We start from the raw sequence: 19,922 nt of genomic DNA on the forward strand, positions 1-19,922 counted from the left end.
TTCTTCACCTTTACCATAACTAATTTCCCTCCATATCAAGTTTGTTGTTGGTTCATTGCTTATACCACGTGAAAGGAAGCAGCTTTGCCAACATCTTTACTAGCCGCTCTTATTTGAGTGTTCTTACTCTGTCACTTCTTGGACCGTCTGTTCCCTTACTCCTCTTTAACTTCTTTTCTGAATCCACTCAGCTCCTTTTCATATTTTCAAATGTCTGAAACTACTTCCTATGATATTCCCTCGGTTTCATCTCAAGGAACCGACCCTGCATCTCCAATTAAAGCAAAGAGCACCTTCGAGCCCACTGCCTCGGACATTATACTGGCCAAGCCTAACTTCAACAAAGACCTCGAGGTCGAAAAACCTTCTTCGGTATCCGATAGGGGGTTTGATGTGAGGCGATATCCCTCATCCATTACCGAGGAAAAGCTCAACTTAGTCCGGACTGATTGCGGGTGGGACACCTGTTCGGCCCAAGTTTTTTCCCCCGGGCCAAGTGAATCAGTCACCGACCACCGGGAAGGTTTTTTATACGTGTACACTTACCCTTTCACTCTTAAGCTCGACTCTTCGATCGATCCGGTCATCTTGGACATGTGCCGGACCTACGACGTGACCTTGGCACAGATTGGTCCGATCGTTTGGAGGGTCGTGGCATGCCTCCGGTTGTTGGCCAACAATGCCGGGAAGGAGCTCATGCTGGCCCACTTGATACGCTTATATTCCCCGAGGTTGTTCCGGGGTGGCGTAATAAAACTCGCAAAGCGCAGTCGGAATCCATTTTTCTCGAAAATGGATGAGGATAGAGACAGGGGCTGGTTGGAGCGATATGTCCGGGTGAGGACCTCGGACATCATTCCGGACAGTCACATGCCTTTTCTGGAAGCGTGGAACAACAAGCGTAAGCCTGAACTCTAAGTAATTGCTTTTATATGTTTTGTCAAACTTCGATCCCACTTTCTCACCACTTTTCTTATTTATATTAGCCAATGGATGGATTCCTCCGGTCGTTCGGAATCTGAACGAATGGGTTACTGCACTCCTTAGCCAGTATGTCCACGACGACCGGACATGGGGCCACCTGTCACGCGGCCGATGGGTCGCCCAGAACCACGGTAATACTTTGCGTCTACCCGTGTTCACTGCATCTTCTGCTACCCGTATTCATTGCGTCTTCGATTTTCAGGTTTGCCCAAGGGCTCGGTGGATCCCAAACCGGAGAAGGCAGCCGAACCCATGACATCGACACCCGAGTTCGATTCAGCAGGTGCATCTCGTGTCCTTGCTGCTGCTGCCAAAAGAAAAAGGCCCTCGGACAAAGGGCAGAAAGCCAAGAAAAGGGCGAAGAGCGTCGTTAGGACTTTACGGGACGAAGCAGAGCCCGAGCTCCTCGTCCGGAGTATCAGTGCGGCCTCTACCATGGCCCCTATTCCGAAAGGGTTGTCACTGTTTCACCCCATCCTTCAACTGGGGAAGGACCCTCGGCTCCCGTCTTATACACAGGTGAGGAAGAAATTCATATCCCAACTCCTCTAAGGTCGATTGAATTCATCGATATTTCAGGCGACGCTTCTTCCGAGGAGACCCCCCTTCAAAGGACAAAAAGATCCAAGGAGGCGGCTGCTGCCGAAGCCGGTCAAAGGACCGAACCGGTCGTAGAGACCGAAGTCCCCATTGACGTTCATCCGATGCCCGAGCACGAGCCTGCTGCGTCTTCGGAGATCCTTCCTTTTGCAGAAGCAGCTGAAGTCTTTCTGAGTTCCCCAACTCCGGCTCCGAGGCCGGATGAGTTTGAGGACATGTTCTCGAGCACCCCTCCTGCAACCGGCGAAGCCGCGGGTTTCGGACATCTCCAGATCCCTCAAGCCACGAGGGCGGTTGGTCGGGCCACCGAATCTGGTGCCAGGGACAGCTTGATGCGCATCTTTCCGGCCCCAAGTGTGGAGCCGAGGAGGACAAGATCGGCCACGGTCACCGTCCCCGAGGATTGCAACTTTCTTTCTTGCCCGGTGGGCGTGGCAAGCTATCTGAGGCCTCTTGTCTCGGATTCGGACAAGCGAAAGATGAACGGGTCTCTTGGCAGTGCCTTATTAACGAGAGTATGCAAGCGGGCAACCGGGTAAGTTTATTAGCCATCCTTGCATAGTTTCACTGAGTATTTTAGCCTCGTTTTGTTTCAAGTTTTTAACTTGTTTCATTTGCAGAGTGTGGTGCTTGTCAACGAGGCCTTTGTCCGTGCCCAGCAAGAGGTGGACGACCTCAAGGGCTAGCTGGATGCCCAAAGCCGAGAGACCGAGAAGTTTTTGCATCTTCTGCGAGTGAAGGAGGACGAGTTGAATCAAGCAGTAGCTCTTTCCAACCTCCGACCTGAGCTTGACGCAGCAAAGGCCGAAAATCGTCAGTTAAAGTGTGAGCTGGCCGCGATGGCCGAATACAATCGGAGTCTTGAAGCTGACAAGATCAGCCTTAGCCGGGATAACGCTCAATTTTCCTCGAGGCTTGATGAGCTCGAAACCACCCTTTCTCAACTCCGGGGGGAGCTGGATTCGGTGAAGTCTGATGCTGCAAGCTTGGCCGAGAGGAACCGACTGCTCGAATCTGAGAGTGCCCGGTACAAAGAGCGCATAAGGGTGTTCGAGGAGAAGGCGGAGTAGAGGGCCCAGATATACGATGATCTGAAAACCGAGCTTAAGGAGACGGCTGATGCTAATAACACCCTCAAGGCCGAGCTCGAGTCGGCTATCCGCATGCAAGATGTCCTCGGAGAGGTTCGGGATAATCTGGCGGCAAAGTTAGCCCAGGCCGAGGCTGATTTGGAGGAAGCTCTGTAGAGTGTGGAGGCCGCCGAGGCTCATGCCACTATTGCTGCTGAGTACGAAAAATGAAAGTTTCGGAGGATCACCCTTGAGCAAGCCGAGCATGGCTTTACGGATCTTCCGGCCCTTATTCTCGAGGCTAGAAGAATCGAGGAAGAGGCCAAGGGTGCCCTCGGGGATGACTCCGAGCGGACAATGTCTGAACACTCTGGCTCTAGCCATTCCGGATAGATTTAGGGCCTGTACTTAGCTTTTTATTTTTTGTCTTTGTAGGGGTCTCTGATGTAAAATCCTCTACATATAAATAGAACATGTGTTTTTCTTGATTCTTTTCTTTGAATGGCTGTTTGTTATGACCTTCGCCCGAATTGTCGGTTCGTTTAAATAGTCGTTATTTCTGACTATGCCCGAATATCGGCTTCTCACTTCATCCAACACATTTTGTCCGAGAATTTTATTGAGGTTTTTCCCATGGGACTTACTTTATGCTTTGTGAATTCGGGCGTCTCCGAATCACGACGGGCATTTTTAGGGCCGAAATTTTTCGGCTATTTTGATCTTTTAGGGCCGGTATTTTTCGGACACCTGAATCTCAGCCTTAGCTATAATTTGATGTAAAAGTCCCCATTCGTGGGATTAATGACTTTGGCTCGGTTCGCCATGACCTTGTTTCCTTTGTCGAATTTCGACCGTAGTGCCCGGTATAGGGTGTATGAATGAAAAATAGTGCCGAAATACGGCGGTTATCACCGGGGTGAACTGTTTTAACAGGAAGACATCCGAGATATCATTTATCCAAACTTTCGATAATTTTTACATTGCAAGTGTTTGTGTACATGAGAATGAATTTTTCCCTTCTGTTTTTGCCGTAGCAAATACTAAATGGACACGATTCATTCTGATCGTTTGGTCCTTACATCGGAACCTAATGCAGAAGATCCGGTTCTTGATTTTTCCATAGCAAATGTTATGTGGACACGATTCGTTTTGATCGTTTGGTCCTTACATCGGAACCTAATATTAAAGGTCCGGTTTTATTTTGTTGAGGGCGGCCTCCGGTTTCAGCTAACCGGGGTAAACTTCAGAGTGGGTGTGATGGTCCCCTAGCTCTTATCCGAGCTGCAAGATCGGGTGAGTGCTATTAAGTCCCCACTCGTTGGGTGTGACCCCGAGTTTCTGGGCGTCTGTCTTCGTCTTCATTGAGTAACACGTTGTACTTGTTGCCTCATTAAAAACCTTGTCGGAAAACCCATTTTGGGACAAAACCGTTCTAAGGAAAAGAGTGCAACACGTGTTTTCAGTCCTAAATTCTAACTTTATTCGGCTCTCGATTTTTCTGCAAAAGAGAAAGGTTAAATAGAAAACATGGGGAGTCCATACCTTAGCAGTAGTATCTTTTCAGATGGGCCACGTTCCAATTATTGCGCAACCGTTGCCCGTCCATGGATTCCAACTGATACGATTCTTTTCCCGTGATCCCGGTTATCTTATACGGACCTTCCCAGTTCGGACCCAGTTTTCCTTCGTTGGGATTTTTGGTGTTCAAGGTAACTTTTCGGAGCACCAAGTCCCCAACTTGGAAATGCCGAAAATTGGTCTTCGATTGTAGTACCTTTCCATTCTCTGTTTCTGGGCTGCAATACGGACTAACGTGTTTTCGCGAAGTTCATCCGTGAGGTCGAGTTTTACGTCCATGGCCTCCTCGTTTGACTCCTTGGTAGTGTAGCTGAATCGGAGAGTGGGTTCACCAACTTCCACGGGAATAAGGGCTTCAGCCCTGTAGACCAACGAGAAAGGAGTTTCTCCCGTACTTGATTTTGATGTGGTTCTGTATGCCCATAACACCTCCGATAATATTTCCCTCCAGTGATGCTTTGACGCTTCAAGTATTTTTGTCACGACCCGACTCGGGGCCGCGACGAGCACCCGGTGCTAGCCCACCCGGGCACCCTCTTAGCTTACTCTTATGCTTACATCTAGGTGAGCCACATAATTATACATGCATTTCCATTCATTCGCCAACTAGTCCCATTTGGACAACAACACAATTATATCATCATAGGCATCTATGCCACAACAATGTACATGGGCCGACGAGGCCAACAAAATGATATACAAAAATATAGGCCGACAAGGCCAGACATATCTAACCATATACACGTGACTACAAGCCTCTAAGAAGGGTATAACATGTCACATGAGCGGGACAGGACCCCGCTATGCCCATAATTATATACACAAAAGAATAAGTACCCAAAAGCTATGGCTCCGAAGGAAATGGAGCTCTGCTATGCAATCTCTGAATAAGCAGCTATGGATCAAGTCTGCCTCCCTGTGCACCTGCGGGCATGACGCAGCGTCCACAAACAAAAGGACGTCAGTACGAAGAATGTACTGAGTATGTAAAGCATGATCAACATCGATATAGAAGCATAATAGACAACATTTGAAGCAGCATAGGGGGGGGGGGGGGGGGGAGACAATAATATCATCATCATGGCACTTACTTGCTTTCCATAGGGGCATTCCGTTTCTATTGCGTATCCGCATACATACATCCATATCCGTACTTAATTACTCTCATAATCATTTACATCTCATATACATAACATATTCGTACTCTTAATGATGTCATATACATAGCATATACATATATATATATATATATATATATACATAGATACATAGCGTGCCCGACCATGAAGGTTCGGTGTCTTATACATACTTGGCCAACTAAGGCTCAAGGTCATATCTACCTGGCCCTACCAAGGCATCAGGGTTATCCGTACCATCTGCTGATGTGTGCGCGCGTTTCGTAATTGTATACACACTCTATACATATTCATATACATATATTCTACCCGGCGTTATAGGCCCGGGGTTTCATTATAGCCCTTCATAGGCACACATAAGTATAATAGCCCTTAGGCACCCTTTACATCATAATTTATATCATCATCGTTACTATCGTCATCATTATCGTTACTTCTATATCATAGACTTACTCGTCATATGAGGTGCGTAGTACAATCGTCGTACATATCAAGTATCGTGAGCTTATGAGCTCGGATTATCAATCGTTTGGAGACAACATACTCATATAGAGGAATTAGGAATTTGGCCAAGAACCATGCCTTATGAAAGAAGGGTTAGCCTTACATACCTTTTCGTCGGACTATTCTTCACTTGCACGTTCCCTTCCAATGTTAGCGTTTCTACCTTCATTAATATTATAACAATGGCCATTAGTCATTCGCATTATCCATATTCTCAATTCACTTCCATTATCCCTATTTATGGTCACAACACCCAACTTCGCCCATTCATATACAATGTCTATTTCATGATCTTGACGTCATTTATAACACATTCATATCACAATACAACAACAATCATGATTCAATTCAAACTATGTCTCAAAAACGTCACTATTCATCATTCATAACCCATTTTGCTATTCTCTTCTAATGACCAAGCATTTTAACTCCCAAATACCTTAAACAACATATAAATATCATGAATCTTACCTTAGATGTTGTAGGAACAAGCTTTAGTTGATAATACTCCACTTTGAGCAAAACCCTAGTTTTTCTCCATTTGGATTTCTTGACTTTAGATGATCCTTGATGGGTTCTTACTCTTGATTCACTTATTTAATGTTGTTGATGGCTTATAATCCTTGAAAACTTGTATAATAAATGTAGAGAGATGTTTTAGAGAGAGAGATGAAATGTTGAAATGATTTCATGAACTTGGTCCTTTATTTAATAACATTCCACTGATCCGTCGGGTTCCATTATACGGTCCGTATAATGGTTATACGGTCCGTATAATAGACCGTGAAATAGGTCTGCGTGCACCCCTTCACTGTGACCGTTTGACGGTTCGTTATACGGTCCGCATAACTGACCGTAAAATTCCACCAGCAACCAACCTCCACTGTGATGGTTTTACGGTCCATTATACGGTCCGTAAAACATTATACGGTCCGTATAATGAGCCGTAAAACTCATCAGTTCACTGAACTTATTCTCGTCACTTCGATTGATTTCCGATCCTTATGGAACCTTCTTAACACTTGTTTAACACTTCATTAGCAGTCCAAGGGACGTTATAACTCTTTCCCAAAATGCCCTTAAGTCATCATTAACCCGATACTCGCATTTCACTAGTTCATTCACTTGCGTACCAACGGAAGATTTCCCGAGGTGTAACACTTTTCCTCAGATTTTTTATTATTGTCTTGTTCTTGGATTCCGCCTGTCCGTTTGCACACGGGTGATACGGGGTTGATACAATTTTCTTGATCTTCAATCCTTTGAGAAAATCATTGACTTTGCCACCCACGAACTGGGGTCCGTTATCACAGGTTATCTCAGTAGGGATGCCGAAGCGATAGATGATGTGGTCCCATATGAAGTCAATGACTTCCTTCTCTCTGATTTTTTCAAAGGCCTGCGCTTCAACCCACTTAGAGAAATAATCAGTCATAAACAGAATGAAACGGGCTTTACCTGGTGCCCATGGTAATGGGCTGACAATGTCCATTCCCCACTTCATGAAAGGCCAAGGTGAAACCACCGAATGCAGCAACTCCCCGGGCTGGTGGATCATCGGAGCATGTCTCTGACACCCGTCACATTTTCGGACAAATTTTTTGAGTCTTCGTCCATCCGGTTCCAGTAATAACCGGCCCTGATGATTTTTCGGACCAGAGCTTCAGCACCGGAGTGGTTGCCACAGGTTCCTTCGTGCACTCCCTCAACACATACTCTGTCTTTCCGGGACCCAAACACTTAGCCAGGGGGCCGAAGAAGGATCGTCGGTACAATTGGCCGTCTACCAAGCAGAAACGCGCAGCTTTGGTCCTTAATGACCGTGATTCTTTTGGGTCATTCGGGAGCTTTCCGTCACGCAAGTAGTCGGTGTACTTGTTCGCCAATCCCAAGTCAAACCCATTGTGTTTATTTCGGCATGTCCGTTTTCTATTGCCGTGTTCAACAAGTGCACCGTAGTTCCGGGGTTGATTTCTTCCGCTTCGATCGAGGATCCCAAATTTGCCAATGCATCGGCTTCGCTGTTCTGTTCCCTCGGTATATGCTGCATGGTCCATTCTTTAATCCGATGTAGTATCACTTGGATTTTTTCAAGATACCTCTGCATCCGTTCGTCCTTGACCTCGAAGACGCCGTTCACCCGGCTTAGGACCAAGAGCGAATCGCACTTTGCCTCGATTATTTCGGCCCCCATACTCCGGGCCAGTTCCAAACCTGCAATTATAGCCTCATACTCGGCTTCATTGTTAGTCAATTTAGCAGTTCTAATAGACTGTCGAACGGCATCCCCGACCGGGGTCCTAAGGGCGATCCCAAGCCAGGAACCTTTGAGGTTCGAGGCTCCATCCGTATGTATTGACCAAATACCCGAGGCTTTCCCCGAGGTCAGCAGAAACTCTTTCTCAACCTCGGGGACCATAGCCGGGGTAAAATCTACCACAAAATCGGCCAAGATCTGGGACTTGATGGCCGTTCGAGGTTTGTACTCGATATTATATCCGCTAATTTCGACGGCCCATTTAGTTAGTCTACCTGATAATTCCGGTTTATGCATGATGTTTTTCAGGGGGTAAGTAGTTACTACAAATATTGGGTGGCATTGGAAGTAGGGCTTGAGCTTTCTAGAAGTACTTACCAGTGCCAATGCCAATTTTTCTAAGTGGGGATAACGGGTCTCTGCATCCCCCAAAGTTCTACTTACATAATAGATAGGGAATTGCGTACCTGATTCTTCTCGGACCAAAACGCCACTTACCGCTACCTCGGAGACAGCAAGGTAGAGAAAAAACAGCTCGTCCGCCTTTGGCGTATGCAACAGCGGTGGGCTGGACAAGTATCTCTTCAATTCTTGTAAAGCTCTTTGGCACTCCGGCGTCCAAACGAAGTCGTTCTTCTTCCTTAGTAAGGAGAAGAAACGATGACGCTTGTCCGAGGACCTCGATATGAAACGACTCAACGCCGCTATCCTTCCAGTGAGCCTCTTTACTCCTTTGACGTTATTCACCACCTCGATATCCTTGATGGCCTTGATCTTGTCCGGGTTGATTTCGATCCCCCGATTTGACACCATGAAACCCAGAAATTTACCGGACCTTACCCCAAAGGCACATTTTTCCGGGTTGAGTTTCATGTTATACTTGCGGAGTACGTCGAAAGTTTCCTGCAATTGTTTTAAATGGTCCTCTGTTTCCAGGGACTTGACCACCATGTCGTCAATATAAACTTCTATTGTTTTCCCTATTTGTTCTTCGAACATCTCATTAACTAGGCGTTGGGAAGTTGCACCGGCATTTTTTAGTCCAAACGGCATGATATTATAACAGTAAGTCCCATACCGGGTGATGAAGGATGTTTTCTCTTGATCCTCCAGGTGCATCCGAATCTGGTTATACCCGGAGTAGGCATCGAGAAAACTTAACATCTCATGTCCGGCCGTCGCATCGATCATTCTATCGATGTGAGGCAACGGGAATGAATCCTTCGGGCATGCTTTATTTAAATCCTTGTGATCAACACACATTCGAAATTTATTACCTTTCTTGGGCACCACTACCACGTTAGCTAGCCAGTCCGGGTACTTTACCTCCCGAATAGAACCTATTTTTAAAAGCTTTGTTACCTCGTCTTTGACGAAGACGTGTTTTGCTTCCGCTATGGGCCTTCTCTTCTGCTTCACCGGGGGAAACTTCCCGTCTAAGCTGAGCTTGTGAGTTGCTATCTCTGGTGATATACCTGTCATATCTATATGGGACCATGCGAAGCAATCTGCGTTAGCTCAAAGAAATTCAATTAGCTTGTTCTTGAGCTCCAGGGTTAACCCCGTGCCCAGGTATACCTTTCTGTCGGTAGATACTCGAACAAGATGATCTGCTCCAGCTCCTCTACTGTTGACTTGGTTGCGTCCGAGTCATATGGCATGACGAATGATCTGGGCACACCAAAGTCATCCTCTTCGCACCCCTGGTCCAACCCTGTATGCTGTGATTTCTATTTGGTGTCCGTTTCCCCGGTTGAGTTCTTCTCCCTTTGATACGATGTTTCAGGCTGAGGTGTCATTTCCTCGACCGCAAACATCTCCCTTGCAGCGGGCTGTTCGCCTCGGATGGTTATTATCCCCTCCGGTGTCGGGATTTTCAGCAACTGATGCAATGTCGATGACACGACCCTCATGCTATGTATCCAGGGTCTGCCTAGTAATGCGTTATACTTCATGTCCCCTTCGATCACATAGAACACCGTTTGCTGGATAGTGCCATTGATATTAACCGGCAGCGATATCTCCCCTTTTGTGGTTTCGCTCGCCATGTTGGACCCGCTGAGTACCCGGGCTATCGGTACGATCTGATCGAGCAGCCCTAGCTGTTCGACCACTCTCCATCGGATGATGATGGCCGAGCTACCTGGGTCAATCAAAATACGTTTAATCTGAGTTTTAAATATAAGAATAGAAATTACCAATGCATCATTGTGCGGTTGAATGATGCCTTCTGCATCCTCGTTGCTGAAAGAGATGGAAACCTCGAGTAAGTAATCCCGGCTGCGGTTTTCGCGAACAATAGAAACCTTGGCCCGTTTCATCACCGGCCCTCGAGGGGCATCGGTTCCCCCAACTATCATGTTGATTACATGCTGGGGTTCTACTGGCTCGGCCCTTCGATGAGCCTCCCTTTCCTTGTAGTGATTTTTGGCTCGTTCACTCAGCAATTCTCGGAGATGACCATTCTTCAGTAACCGGGCTACCTCCTCTCTTAGCTGGCGACAATCCTCGGTTCTGTGACCATGGGTTACATGGTATTCACACACCATGCTCGGGTCCCGTTGGCCCGGATTCGACCTTAGAGGTCTCGGCCATTTTACATCCGGGACACGGCCAATGGCCGAGACGAGGCCCGAGGTACTGACGTTGAAGTTGTACTCCAATATCTTTGGTAAATGCTTGTTGCCGGCAGAGCTTCCGGCGTCGCTCCGGAATGAGAGACCCCGACTGTTCGACGGGCGCTCGACCCGTTTACTACCCCGACATGGGAAATGGCTTGGGCTAACCCTTGATTTCTTCGACCTAAAGCTTGGCTTCTCCGAACAGGAGTATGGCCGATACCTTTCCCTCGACGACTCGGCCTTTGTTTCGTAACCCTTCATTGGTCTCTCAAAAATGTTGTTCACATTTATCGGCCCCGGGGGAAGTTCGAATTGATCATCCTCCACCCGAATTTTCAACTCGTATCGGTTATGGACATCAACCCATGTCACAGCCTCGTACTCGAGCAAGCTTTCCTTTAATTTGAACGAAGCCGTTGAGCTCTGAACATTGAGCCCCTTTGTGAAAGCTTGTGCAGCCCATTCTTCTGGAACCGGGGGGAGCTCCATTCGTTCCCTTTGGAATCGGTTGACAAACTCACGCAGTAATTGATCGTCTCTCTGAGTTATACGGAAAATATCTGCCTTACGGGCCTGCACCTTCTTGGCACCGGCGTGAGCTTTTATGAAGGTATCAGCGAGCATTTCGAATGAAGTGATCGAATGCTTGGGCAGATGGTCGTACCATGTCAATGCCCCTTTTGACAAAGTTTCCCCAAATTTTTTCAGCAATACCGATTCAATTTCATCCTCCTCCATATCATTTCCCTTTATAGCGCACGTGTATGAGGTCACGTGTTCGTGTGGGTCCGTTGTGCCGTCATATTTCTGGATATCCGGCGTCTTGAACCTCTTCGGGATTAGTTTTGGAGTTGCACTCGGAGGAAAAGGCCTTTGGATGTACCTCTTCGAATCCGGCCCTTTCAGTAAAGGCGGAACCCCCGGGATTTGGTCTACCCGAGAGTTGTATGTTTCCACCCTCTTCTCGGTTGAGTCTACCCGTTTTGCCAAAGTTTCGAGCATTCTCAGAACCTCGGTGGAGGACCCGGCTCCGGAACCATCGCTCTCGACCATCCGTGCCTCATCTCTTCTGGGTTCAGCAACACCCTTTGCCTCCTCCGAGGTCGTTTTATCCCCTCCGTTTTGCAACCGGGCTATTGCGATTCCCTGTTTGGAAATCGCCGCTATCTGTTCTTGCAATATTTCAAAGATTAAACGTAAGTCAACATTATCCTTCGGGGTACCCGGTTTTTTCCGGCCCTGAGTCTGGGACAAAGTAATCGAATTGTGTGTATTTAAAGGGTCAGTAGCCGGTTGGACTGCATTCTCCTGATCCACGGTGTTTTGATGGTTGAGGCCCTCTCTCGAATTAATGGGGTTAGGATCAGTGGGGTTTGGTAGTCCCCGTGGACCGCTTCCTTCGTTTTCAGCCACGATTTCGTGGTTGTTGACGTGACTAGATTGCCCACTGTCAGCCATCTAGTCTGTTTTTTTTTTCCAGTGACGAACAGAAGATGCTTTTGATTTTGATGGGTAAGGTAGAGATCAAGATAAAATACCACTATTATCCTGGCCCCACGGTGGGCGCCAAACTGTTTATCCCGAATTTGGATAATCAATTAAATTTGTGGGTGAGGTATAGGATATGTGGTTATGCCTTGAATCCCTTTGATAGAGAAAAGAAATATATGAATGCATTATGAAGAAGCAACTAATAATTGGTGGTTTGTTATGGACTTGAATGTTTACTAATATATGTGTGTTACTTGATTGAAGAAATGTAATAGAGATGAACACAATGAATTCGGATTGCACACGATAATGACAGAGATTTGTATATATTTCTAGTAGAAAAGAATGTTCTTGATGTTAAGGAGCTAACCCCTTAAAAGTGAGCAATGGCCCTTATTTATAGTGTTGCCTCATGGGCTCCATACAATAAGAGAAAACTAAAAATAAAGAAAACTCTGACTTGGATTAGGTTGGGTTAGGTTGGCCGTACGGTCTGACACCCATACGATTGGCAGTTGAGCGTGGCAGGACGTTATCGACGCGTGGAAATCGCCCAACGGATCTCCCGGACCAACGGCCACGACCAAACGGACCAACGGCAACGACCAACTCGGCCATGAAGAAAACCGGACCAAATGATGCCCCGACCTTGGCCTCGGTTTGGTCGTTCCTCCGGTTCAGAACGAAAGTCTTCATGCACGTTCTTGTCCCCTTCTTCCCTCGGTTCCGGGTCTCACCGGTTCAACGCATATCCGGTTTTTACCGTATACAAACGGTGATCTCATCAGATAAAAAAAAGCACCGCTGCATCAATGAAAAAAATATGTGGGGAGCTCTTTCATCCAAAGTGCATAACTAAAATCGTCCAAACATATGTATTGGACATAAAACAATTTCTTTATCTTCAGTTACCAGCATGTTTCTTTCTTCCCTTCAAATAAGAAACACCATTGTTATATTAAAGATGACTACAAAATGTTCAATTCAGGAAACCATTAAATCTTGAGTACCATCCCACTCCACCTTCCTCTTTTTTCTAATAGAAATTGTTTACCACTGCAACAATCATCAGCCATTTTTGCCGTAATGGATGCTGGAGATCCCATAACTGCTATTCAGCAATGTAGTCAACCATTCAATCAACTTAGCCTAAAATCATTGCTTGATACCAAGTATAGTTGTTGACATGTTTTTGACGAGTTTAACTTCTATATACAAACTATTCATAATAAGTACTCCCTCGGTTTCAATTTGTTTGTCTAGTTTTGACTTGGCAGGGAGTTTGAGAAAGTAAAAAGACTTTTGAATCTTGTGGTATTAAACTAAATAAATGTAGAATGTAGTCATGTACCAAATTCTTTTTAATCTTATGGTCTTAAACATATCACGTGGAAAGTTGAAATTAAAAAGTTGCTAAAAAAGAAAAGAAATATTCTCTTTTAAACGGACTAAAGTAAGACAAACAAACGGAGAGAGCAACATTTTTCACTTAAAAAATAATGCAAGTAACCTACTAAAAAAAGTCAAAATTTGCACGTGTAAGATTCTACACATTGTCCATGGATACAAGTTAAATCACCATCTTGGTTTTGGTGTCAATGAATTTCTCGACTCAAGTAAGAAAAAATAAGGGAAAGAACAGGGTGAAAGGGATAGAAGAGGCTGATAATTTCTATAATTGGGGTGGAGTTGAGAAAAAGGGTAAAATGGTGTCATTTCTCATTTCCAACAAATATAAGGAGAGACATTCACATGTTGGTGGGACCAAGCATGCTAAACTTTTTGCAGCACTTTCTTGCTAAATTTGAGGGTCCTTAATTTTGCCACAGCTTCAGCTCCAGCTCCAAGTTTCTTAAGTCTATAATTCATCAAGGCCTACTTGTTCCATAATCTGACAGTAACCAAAAACTTACTTTTTTTTTAATCAAAATCAAATAATGAAGCCCGCTAATATTAAGACACAGTAAAACTGAACATGTAGGAATGAATGAACACAGTCCGTTAAGACTTTAATAGAAGAAATGACAATGCCAAAATTTATTTTTAGATATCGTATACTACGTCAAAATATAGATATTTCTTTTTGAAAAAAGAATCTAAAAGAAAATTCATAAAAACCCACAAAACCAATTGACCCGAGAAATCAAATTAGTTAGAAAGGGAAAAATATAGTCAGTTTATGGGACATGTTATATGGGACCATTCGAAAGTCCAGATATTGGCATATACCATTGGGTATGAAACTCATTGTGATTTTTTTTTTCAAGAATAAAATTAAAGTACATGAGAACCCAAAATTGTAAGAGAAGTTGGAGAAAGACATGACAATTTTTTTTAGTCATACGATATTCAAAACTCATTGATCAAATTAATTCAGATAAGCAGTAAAGAACTCTTAAGGTGAAGCCTTGCTATTAAAAAATTTTGAACTAAAATTCGACATTTCTAGCTAATGATGAAGGGAACGGATTAAAAAAAATGAAAATTGACAACATTGGCACCTTTTTTTTGGGAAATATATTACCATACAACAAAACTGAAGACACACTAAGGAGCACCTGAAGTTCCAACCCTCTTCTAGAAAGATTGCTGGATCTTTCAAGCCTCAAAGAACTAATTACAAATTTTCTCAATAAACCACTCACATTTCCTAGCATGTTTGGAATCTCTAAACATCTATATTCTCTCCTTAACTATTGTTTTCATCTGTTGTATCACAAACTCTATATTTACACTTTGCTTTCTAAAAAAATTTCAGTTTCTAACCAACCAAATATGATAGATCATAGCTCCTAGAACAGCAGCAACAATTTCTTCTTCATCCTGGGCCAATGCTTCTGTTTTATCAGCTGCAGTACATCAACAATATAATTCTTTGACAATTGCAATTTAATCCGGTCATTCATAGCCTGCCACAGTCCCATAGCCCATGTGCAGTCCTTGAAGAGATGGTTATTGTCTTCATGAGCATGCATATCACACAGTTCACATTCAGTATTTGGACATTTAATTCCTGCTAATCTTCCCCTAGTTAACAGTTTCTTTTGAGCTGCCAACCATAAGATGAATTTATGTTTAGGTTGCAGGATTTTACTCCATATCAGTGTGCTTGTTTCCATTGCTTGTCCTGCACCTATCATATCATAGTAGCCCTTTGCAATTGAGTACTTGCCTGAGGTTGTAAGATTGTATCTGTCTGCATTGTACCACCTCCTCATGCCAAGTTTGAGTTTATTGAGCCTCTTCCAATACCAGCTACAGTCAGCTGGTGCTGTGTAGTCCCAGAAATTCTCATCTTCTTTCATATAGATACCATGAAACCACTTCACCCAAAGTATTTCCTTGTTGGTCAATAGCAACCAGATCAGCTTGCCAAATGCTACTATATTCCATACTCTACAACACTTAATGTTCAAACCATCTTGTTTCTTGGGTTAGCAGATCTTGTCCCATGCTACTAGGGACAGTTTTCTTCTTCTCCTCTATACTTCCCAACAAGAAAATCCTGCACTTTTTATCCACTTCATTCACTACACTCTAGGGTAAGATGAACACTGCCCCCCAAAAGTTGTGCAAGGAAAATAGTATAGAGTTGATCACTTGTAACTTTCTAGCATAAGACAAATGTCTAGTTGACACTTATCTAATTTTCTCAGTTATCTTCAAACATAATTGTTGGCAATCAATCTTGTTCCATTTCTTTAGGGATAAAGGCAAGCCTAGATACCTCATTGGAAAAGATCCACTTGAGAAACATGTAATGTCCAGCAGTCTTTATTTCATTGAATCAGTAACCCCAGCAATATACAAACTAGATTTATCTGTATTTGCTTCCCATCCAGTTGTTTTAGAGAAATTGTCTAATGCTTCCATCACTCTTCTCACAGATTTTTCATTCCCTTTGCAGAAGATCATTAAATTGTTATAGCCCGTATTTTGTACGTTTGGATAATTCGAGATAATTGCGAAAAGTTAAGGGCAAGACTATTTTCCAAAATTATTTTAGTGAACAAGTTGTTTATTAGTATGGAAATATTGAGAAAGGCTAAGGGTAAAAAGGTAAATTCACAAGGTGGTCTATGGTAATATTGAGAAAGGCTAAGGGCAAAATTGGAATTAGGAAAATAATATTTCATGAATTACAACACAAAAAAAAAAGATTAGTCTTGAAACAAATAGGCCAAGCGGGCCGTTTATGTGGTGTGGGCCTTTGCCCACATGGATGCTTAATGTGTATAAATAAAAGATGACCTATGGATCATATTATTCATCTTCTTCTAATTCAAGAAACTTGAAGAAGCTTCAAGAAAAAAAAAATATAGTAGTATTCGGCCTTGGCAAAAAAATTTGGTGCCATGGAAATTTGTCAAGAAAAATTATTTTCTTCTAGTATTCCAACTAATTTAAAGGCCCTAATTAACATGGAGTGGTTGTTGGAACAAGCAAAGTATTCATGGTGCAAGATGGAAGCTCTAGCCGATTAGAGGAGTCAAAGAATAAAGGTAAGGTTTAACCCCTTCTTTCATGTGTTATGGATGATTTGTGAGTGTTGAAGTATGTGGAAATGGATGAAATTCATGATTTATATATGTGGAGGTGGTGGCCGAATAGGGCCATGTTGTGTGGATATGATGAATTGATTTTATTTAGTAGTTTGATTGTTGATATTGTGGATTCCATAATAAAATGAAGGTTTGATGAATTGAAATGAAGTTGGAATCATTGTGGGATTGTTGAAGATGTTAATGTGACATTAGTATGGTTTCTTATATTTGTAGGAATGCTATTGCTAATGTGTAGATTGTAAATATAATTCATGAATTTGGAAGTGAGACATGTGTTTGGAAGATTTGTAAGTTGGGTTGTTGTGATTGAATTTGAAAGAAGGAAATAGGTTGTTATTATTCTTGTTGAATTTGGAAGGTTTCGGGTGAAGTAGTATGTTGATTGGGTTGTTGTGAATGTTATGTGAATTGTTTGAAGTATTCTTGAATCATGTTAGAATGATTTCGGATAAATACTTGAATGTGAGATCATTGGTATTGGCTTGATTATATGTGATTGAATTGAATATAAATGAAATGTCGTTGAATTGTGTGACGAAGGTTGTTAATGTTAGAATATATTTTGGATTGATTGTGGAAGTTTTTAGTACGATTGTCGGATTGTTATTGACAAATTGGCCGAGTTGCATTCTCGGGTTTGTTGTTGAATTGGCCGAGTTAGATTCTCGGGGATGGTGTATTTACAGGGGAAATGCTGCCGAAATTTCGGCAGATTATAAACGAATTCATTTGAAAGACTAAGACAAGTATATGTCGATGAGTCTAATGATTATGTCAATTCTCTTGAATGTAGATTAGCAAGTTTGGACAAATAAGCGTAGCTAATTGGACGTGGGACAGGTATGTAAGGCTTACCCTTTCTTTCTTTTGGCATGATCCTTATGAAACGAGCAGATGACGTATATGCATGATTTCAAAGAAATTCCTATTCTTAGAGCCACTAGGATGGCCAATATTTTTGACTTCCATAAGCTATTTCATATGGTTTTGATGCGTATCTATGATGTCCGAAGATCTATTTGATAAGTTTCCGAATGGCATTCGAGAGATAATTGATATGCCTAATGTCTTGGTTTTCAAATGATAGCACGTTTGATTATTCCATCGAGTCTTTGATACATTTTGATACGTACATATGGTTCCCAAATGCTCTATTTGATTTGATCCGTAACGATATCCGAAAGGTACTTGATATGATTGTTGCTTTGATTTTCCAAAAATGGCTTCTGAAACGTTCGTAGAAGGTTCTGTACTTGAAACGCTCATAACTTTCTTATACTAAATCGGATTGACCCGAAACTTGATTCTGAGCCTTCAGGTGTCGGAAGTATACTTGTCCATCGAGTCTTAGAATTGATTTATATGCATATGGTTTCTCACTACTCTGCTCGTGCATACTATTGTGGTATCGTTCGCTGGGTCCCGGGACGGTTATGTCATTGTGCGCACTATGTTATACTCGGCACTAACATGTTATGTTATATATATGGATCGGGCTGCACGTTCCGCAGCAATATAATATATTATGTATGGATCGGGCTGCACGTCCCGCAGCAATATAATATATATGTATGGATCGGGCTGCACGTTCCGCAGCAATATAATATATATATGTATGGATCGGGCTGCACGTTCCGCAGCAATATAATATATATGTATGGATCGGGCTGCACGTTCCGCAACAATATAATATAGATATGGATCGGGTCGTCCGTTCCTCGGCACTAATATATTATATTTATGGATCGGGCCGTACGTTCCTCGGCACTAATATATTATATTTATGGATCGGGCCGTACGTTCCTCGGCACTAATATATTATAGTTATGGATCGGACTGTACGTTCCTCGGCACTATTATATTACAAATGGATCGGTTATATGTATATGCTTATGATGACATATGATGTCGGTACGCACGATCTGTGTTTGGAAAAATAAGCATTTTGGTATTCTGAATAATGTAATTACCTTTGTACTGCTTGTTTCGATTATGGTTCCGTTTTCTATATTCCATGCCTTACATGCTCAGTACATTTTCCATACTGACCCCCTTTCTTCGGGGGCTGCGTTTCATGCCGCGCAGGTACACCCAGATGAGTAGAAGCCATTATAGAAGATGTTCCAGCGGCGTTGGCAAGCTCCATTTGCTCCTGGAGTGCTGCAGAGTCAGAGTATATGTGCCATGGTTTCTGATTAATGTTAGAGACTTTGCAGACAGAGTTGTGGGTATAGAATGTCAGTTTTGTAAGCGGCTCCATCAGCCGATATGTCATTCTGTATTATGTGATAAAATTCCATATAATTACAAATTTTTGTTTGATTTAAGAACAACGAAAAAGAATATTTCTGAAAGTTGTATTATGTATTTCATCTTTATTTGATTTAAAGATCCAAAAAGATTATGTGTGCATTAAGGGTCAGAGGGTTCGCTCGGCCCTAAGTAAGGGTCGGGTGCCCATCACACCCTAGGGAGATTAGGGTGTGACATAAATCATCTGTAAAGGTTAGATAAGTAAGTTGTTGCTCCTTGCACATGGGGTGGTATCAGAAATCAGGTAATTGGCTCATCTTCCTTAAGATCCTAGACAAATAATCCATCAGTAGCACAAGGAGCAGAGGTGAGATGGGATCCTCCTGTATCAACCCTCTCCTTCCTTCAAAGTATCCACATCCCTTTTTATTCTCTTTGACTGAAAATCTTGTTGTATTAATACACACCATTACCAGTTGAATGAACTTGTCTTGAAATCCATATCCCTCAAGCATTTCCTCCACAAACTCCCACTTGACCATATCATAAGATTTCCTTAGGTCAATTGTCATTAGGCATCTAGCAGAGGAATTTTTCCTATTGTAACACCTCAAAATGTCATGACACATCAGAACATTATGCACAAGTGATCTGCCTTTCACAAATGTAGCTTGAGTGTCACGCACTATACTAGGTAAAATGACAGTCAGTCTTACACACAACATTTTAAAAATGCACTTATACAGTACATTACAACATGATATAGGTCTGTATTGACTAGCAAATTCAGGTTTAGCTACCTTTGGGATGATTGAGATCATAGTTGCATTCAGTTGCTTCAGCATCTTCCTATTACTCATGAA

General features: G+C 43.1%; 1 protein-coding gene across 1 annotated transcript; it reads right to left on the reverse strand.

Moving 5' to 3' along the window:
- Positions 1–19,352: 19,352 nt before the first annotated feature.
- LOC132628768 (uncharacterized) lies at positions 19,353–19,904 on the reverse strand. The gene has a single exon (XM_060344534.1). The coding sequence runs from the start codon at positions 19,902–19,904 to the stop codon at positions 19,353–19,355; it is 552 nt and encodes a 183-aa protein (XP_060200517.1).
- Between the last annotated feature and the right edge of the window lie 18 nt (positions 19,905–19,922).

The sequence above is a fragment of the Lycium barbarum genome, chromosome 2 (assembly GCF_019175385.1).
Source record: "Lycium barbarum isolate Lr01 chromosome 2, ASM1917538v2, whole genome shotgun sequence".
NCBI classification, from domain to species: Eukaryota; Viridiplantae; Streptophyta; class Magnoliopsida; order Solanales; family Solanaceae; genus Lycium; species Lycium barbarum.

Bases quoted from the DNA above. Each gene is read 5' to 3' on its own strand.
- LOC132628768 (XM_060344534.1), bottom strand. From the start codon at position 19,904: ATGCTGAAGCAACTGAATGCAACTATGATCTCAATCATCCCAAAGGTA.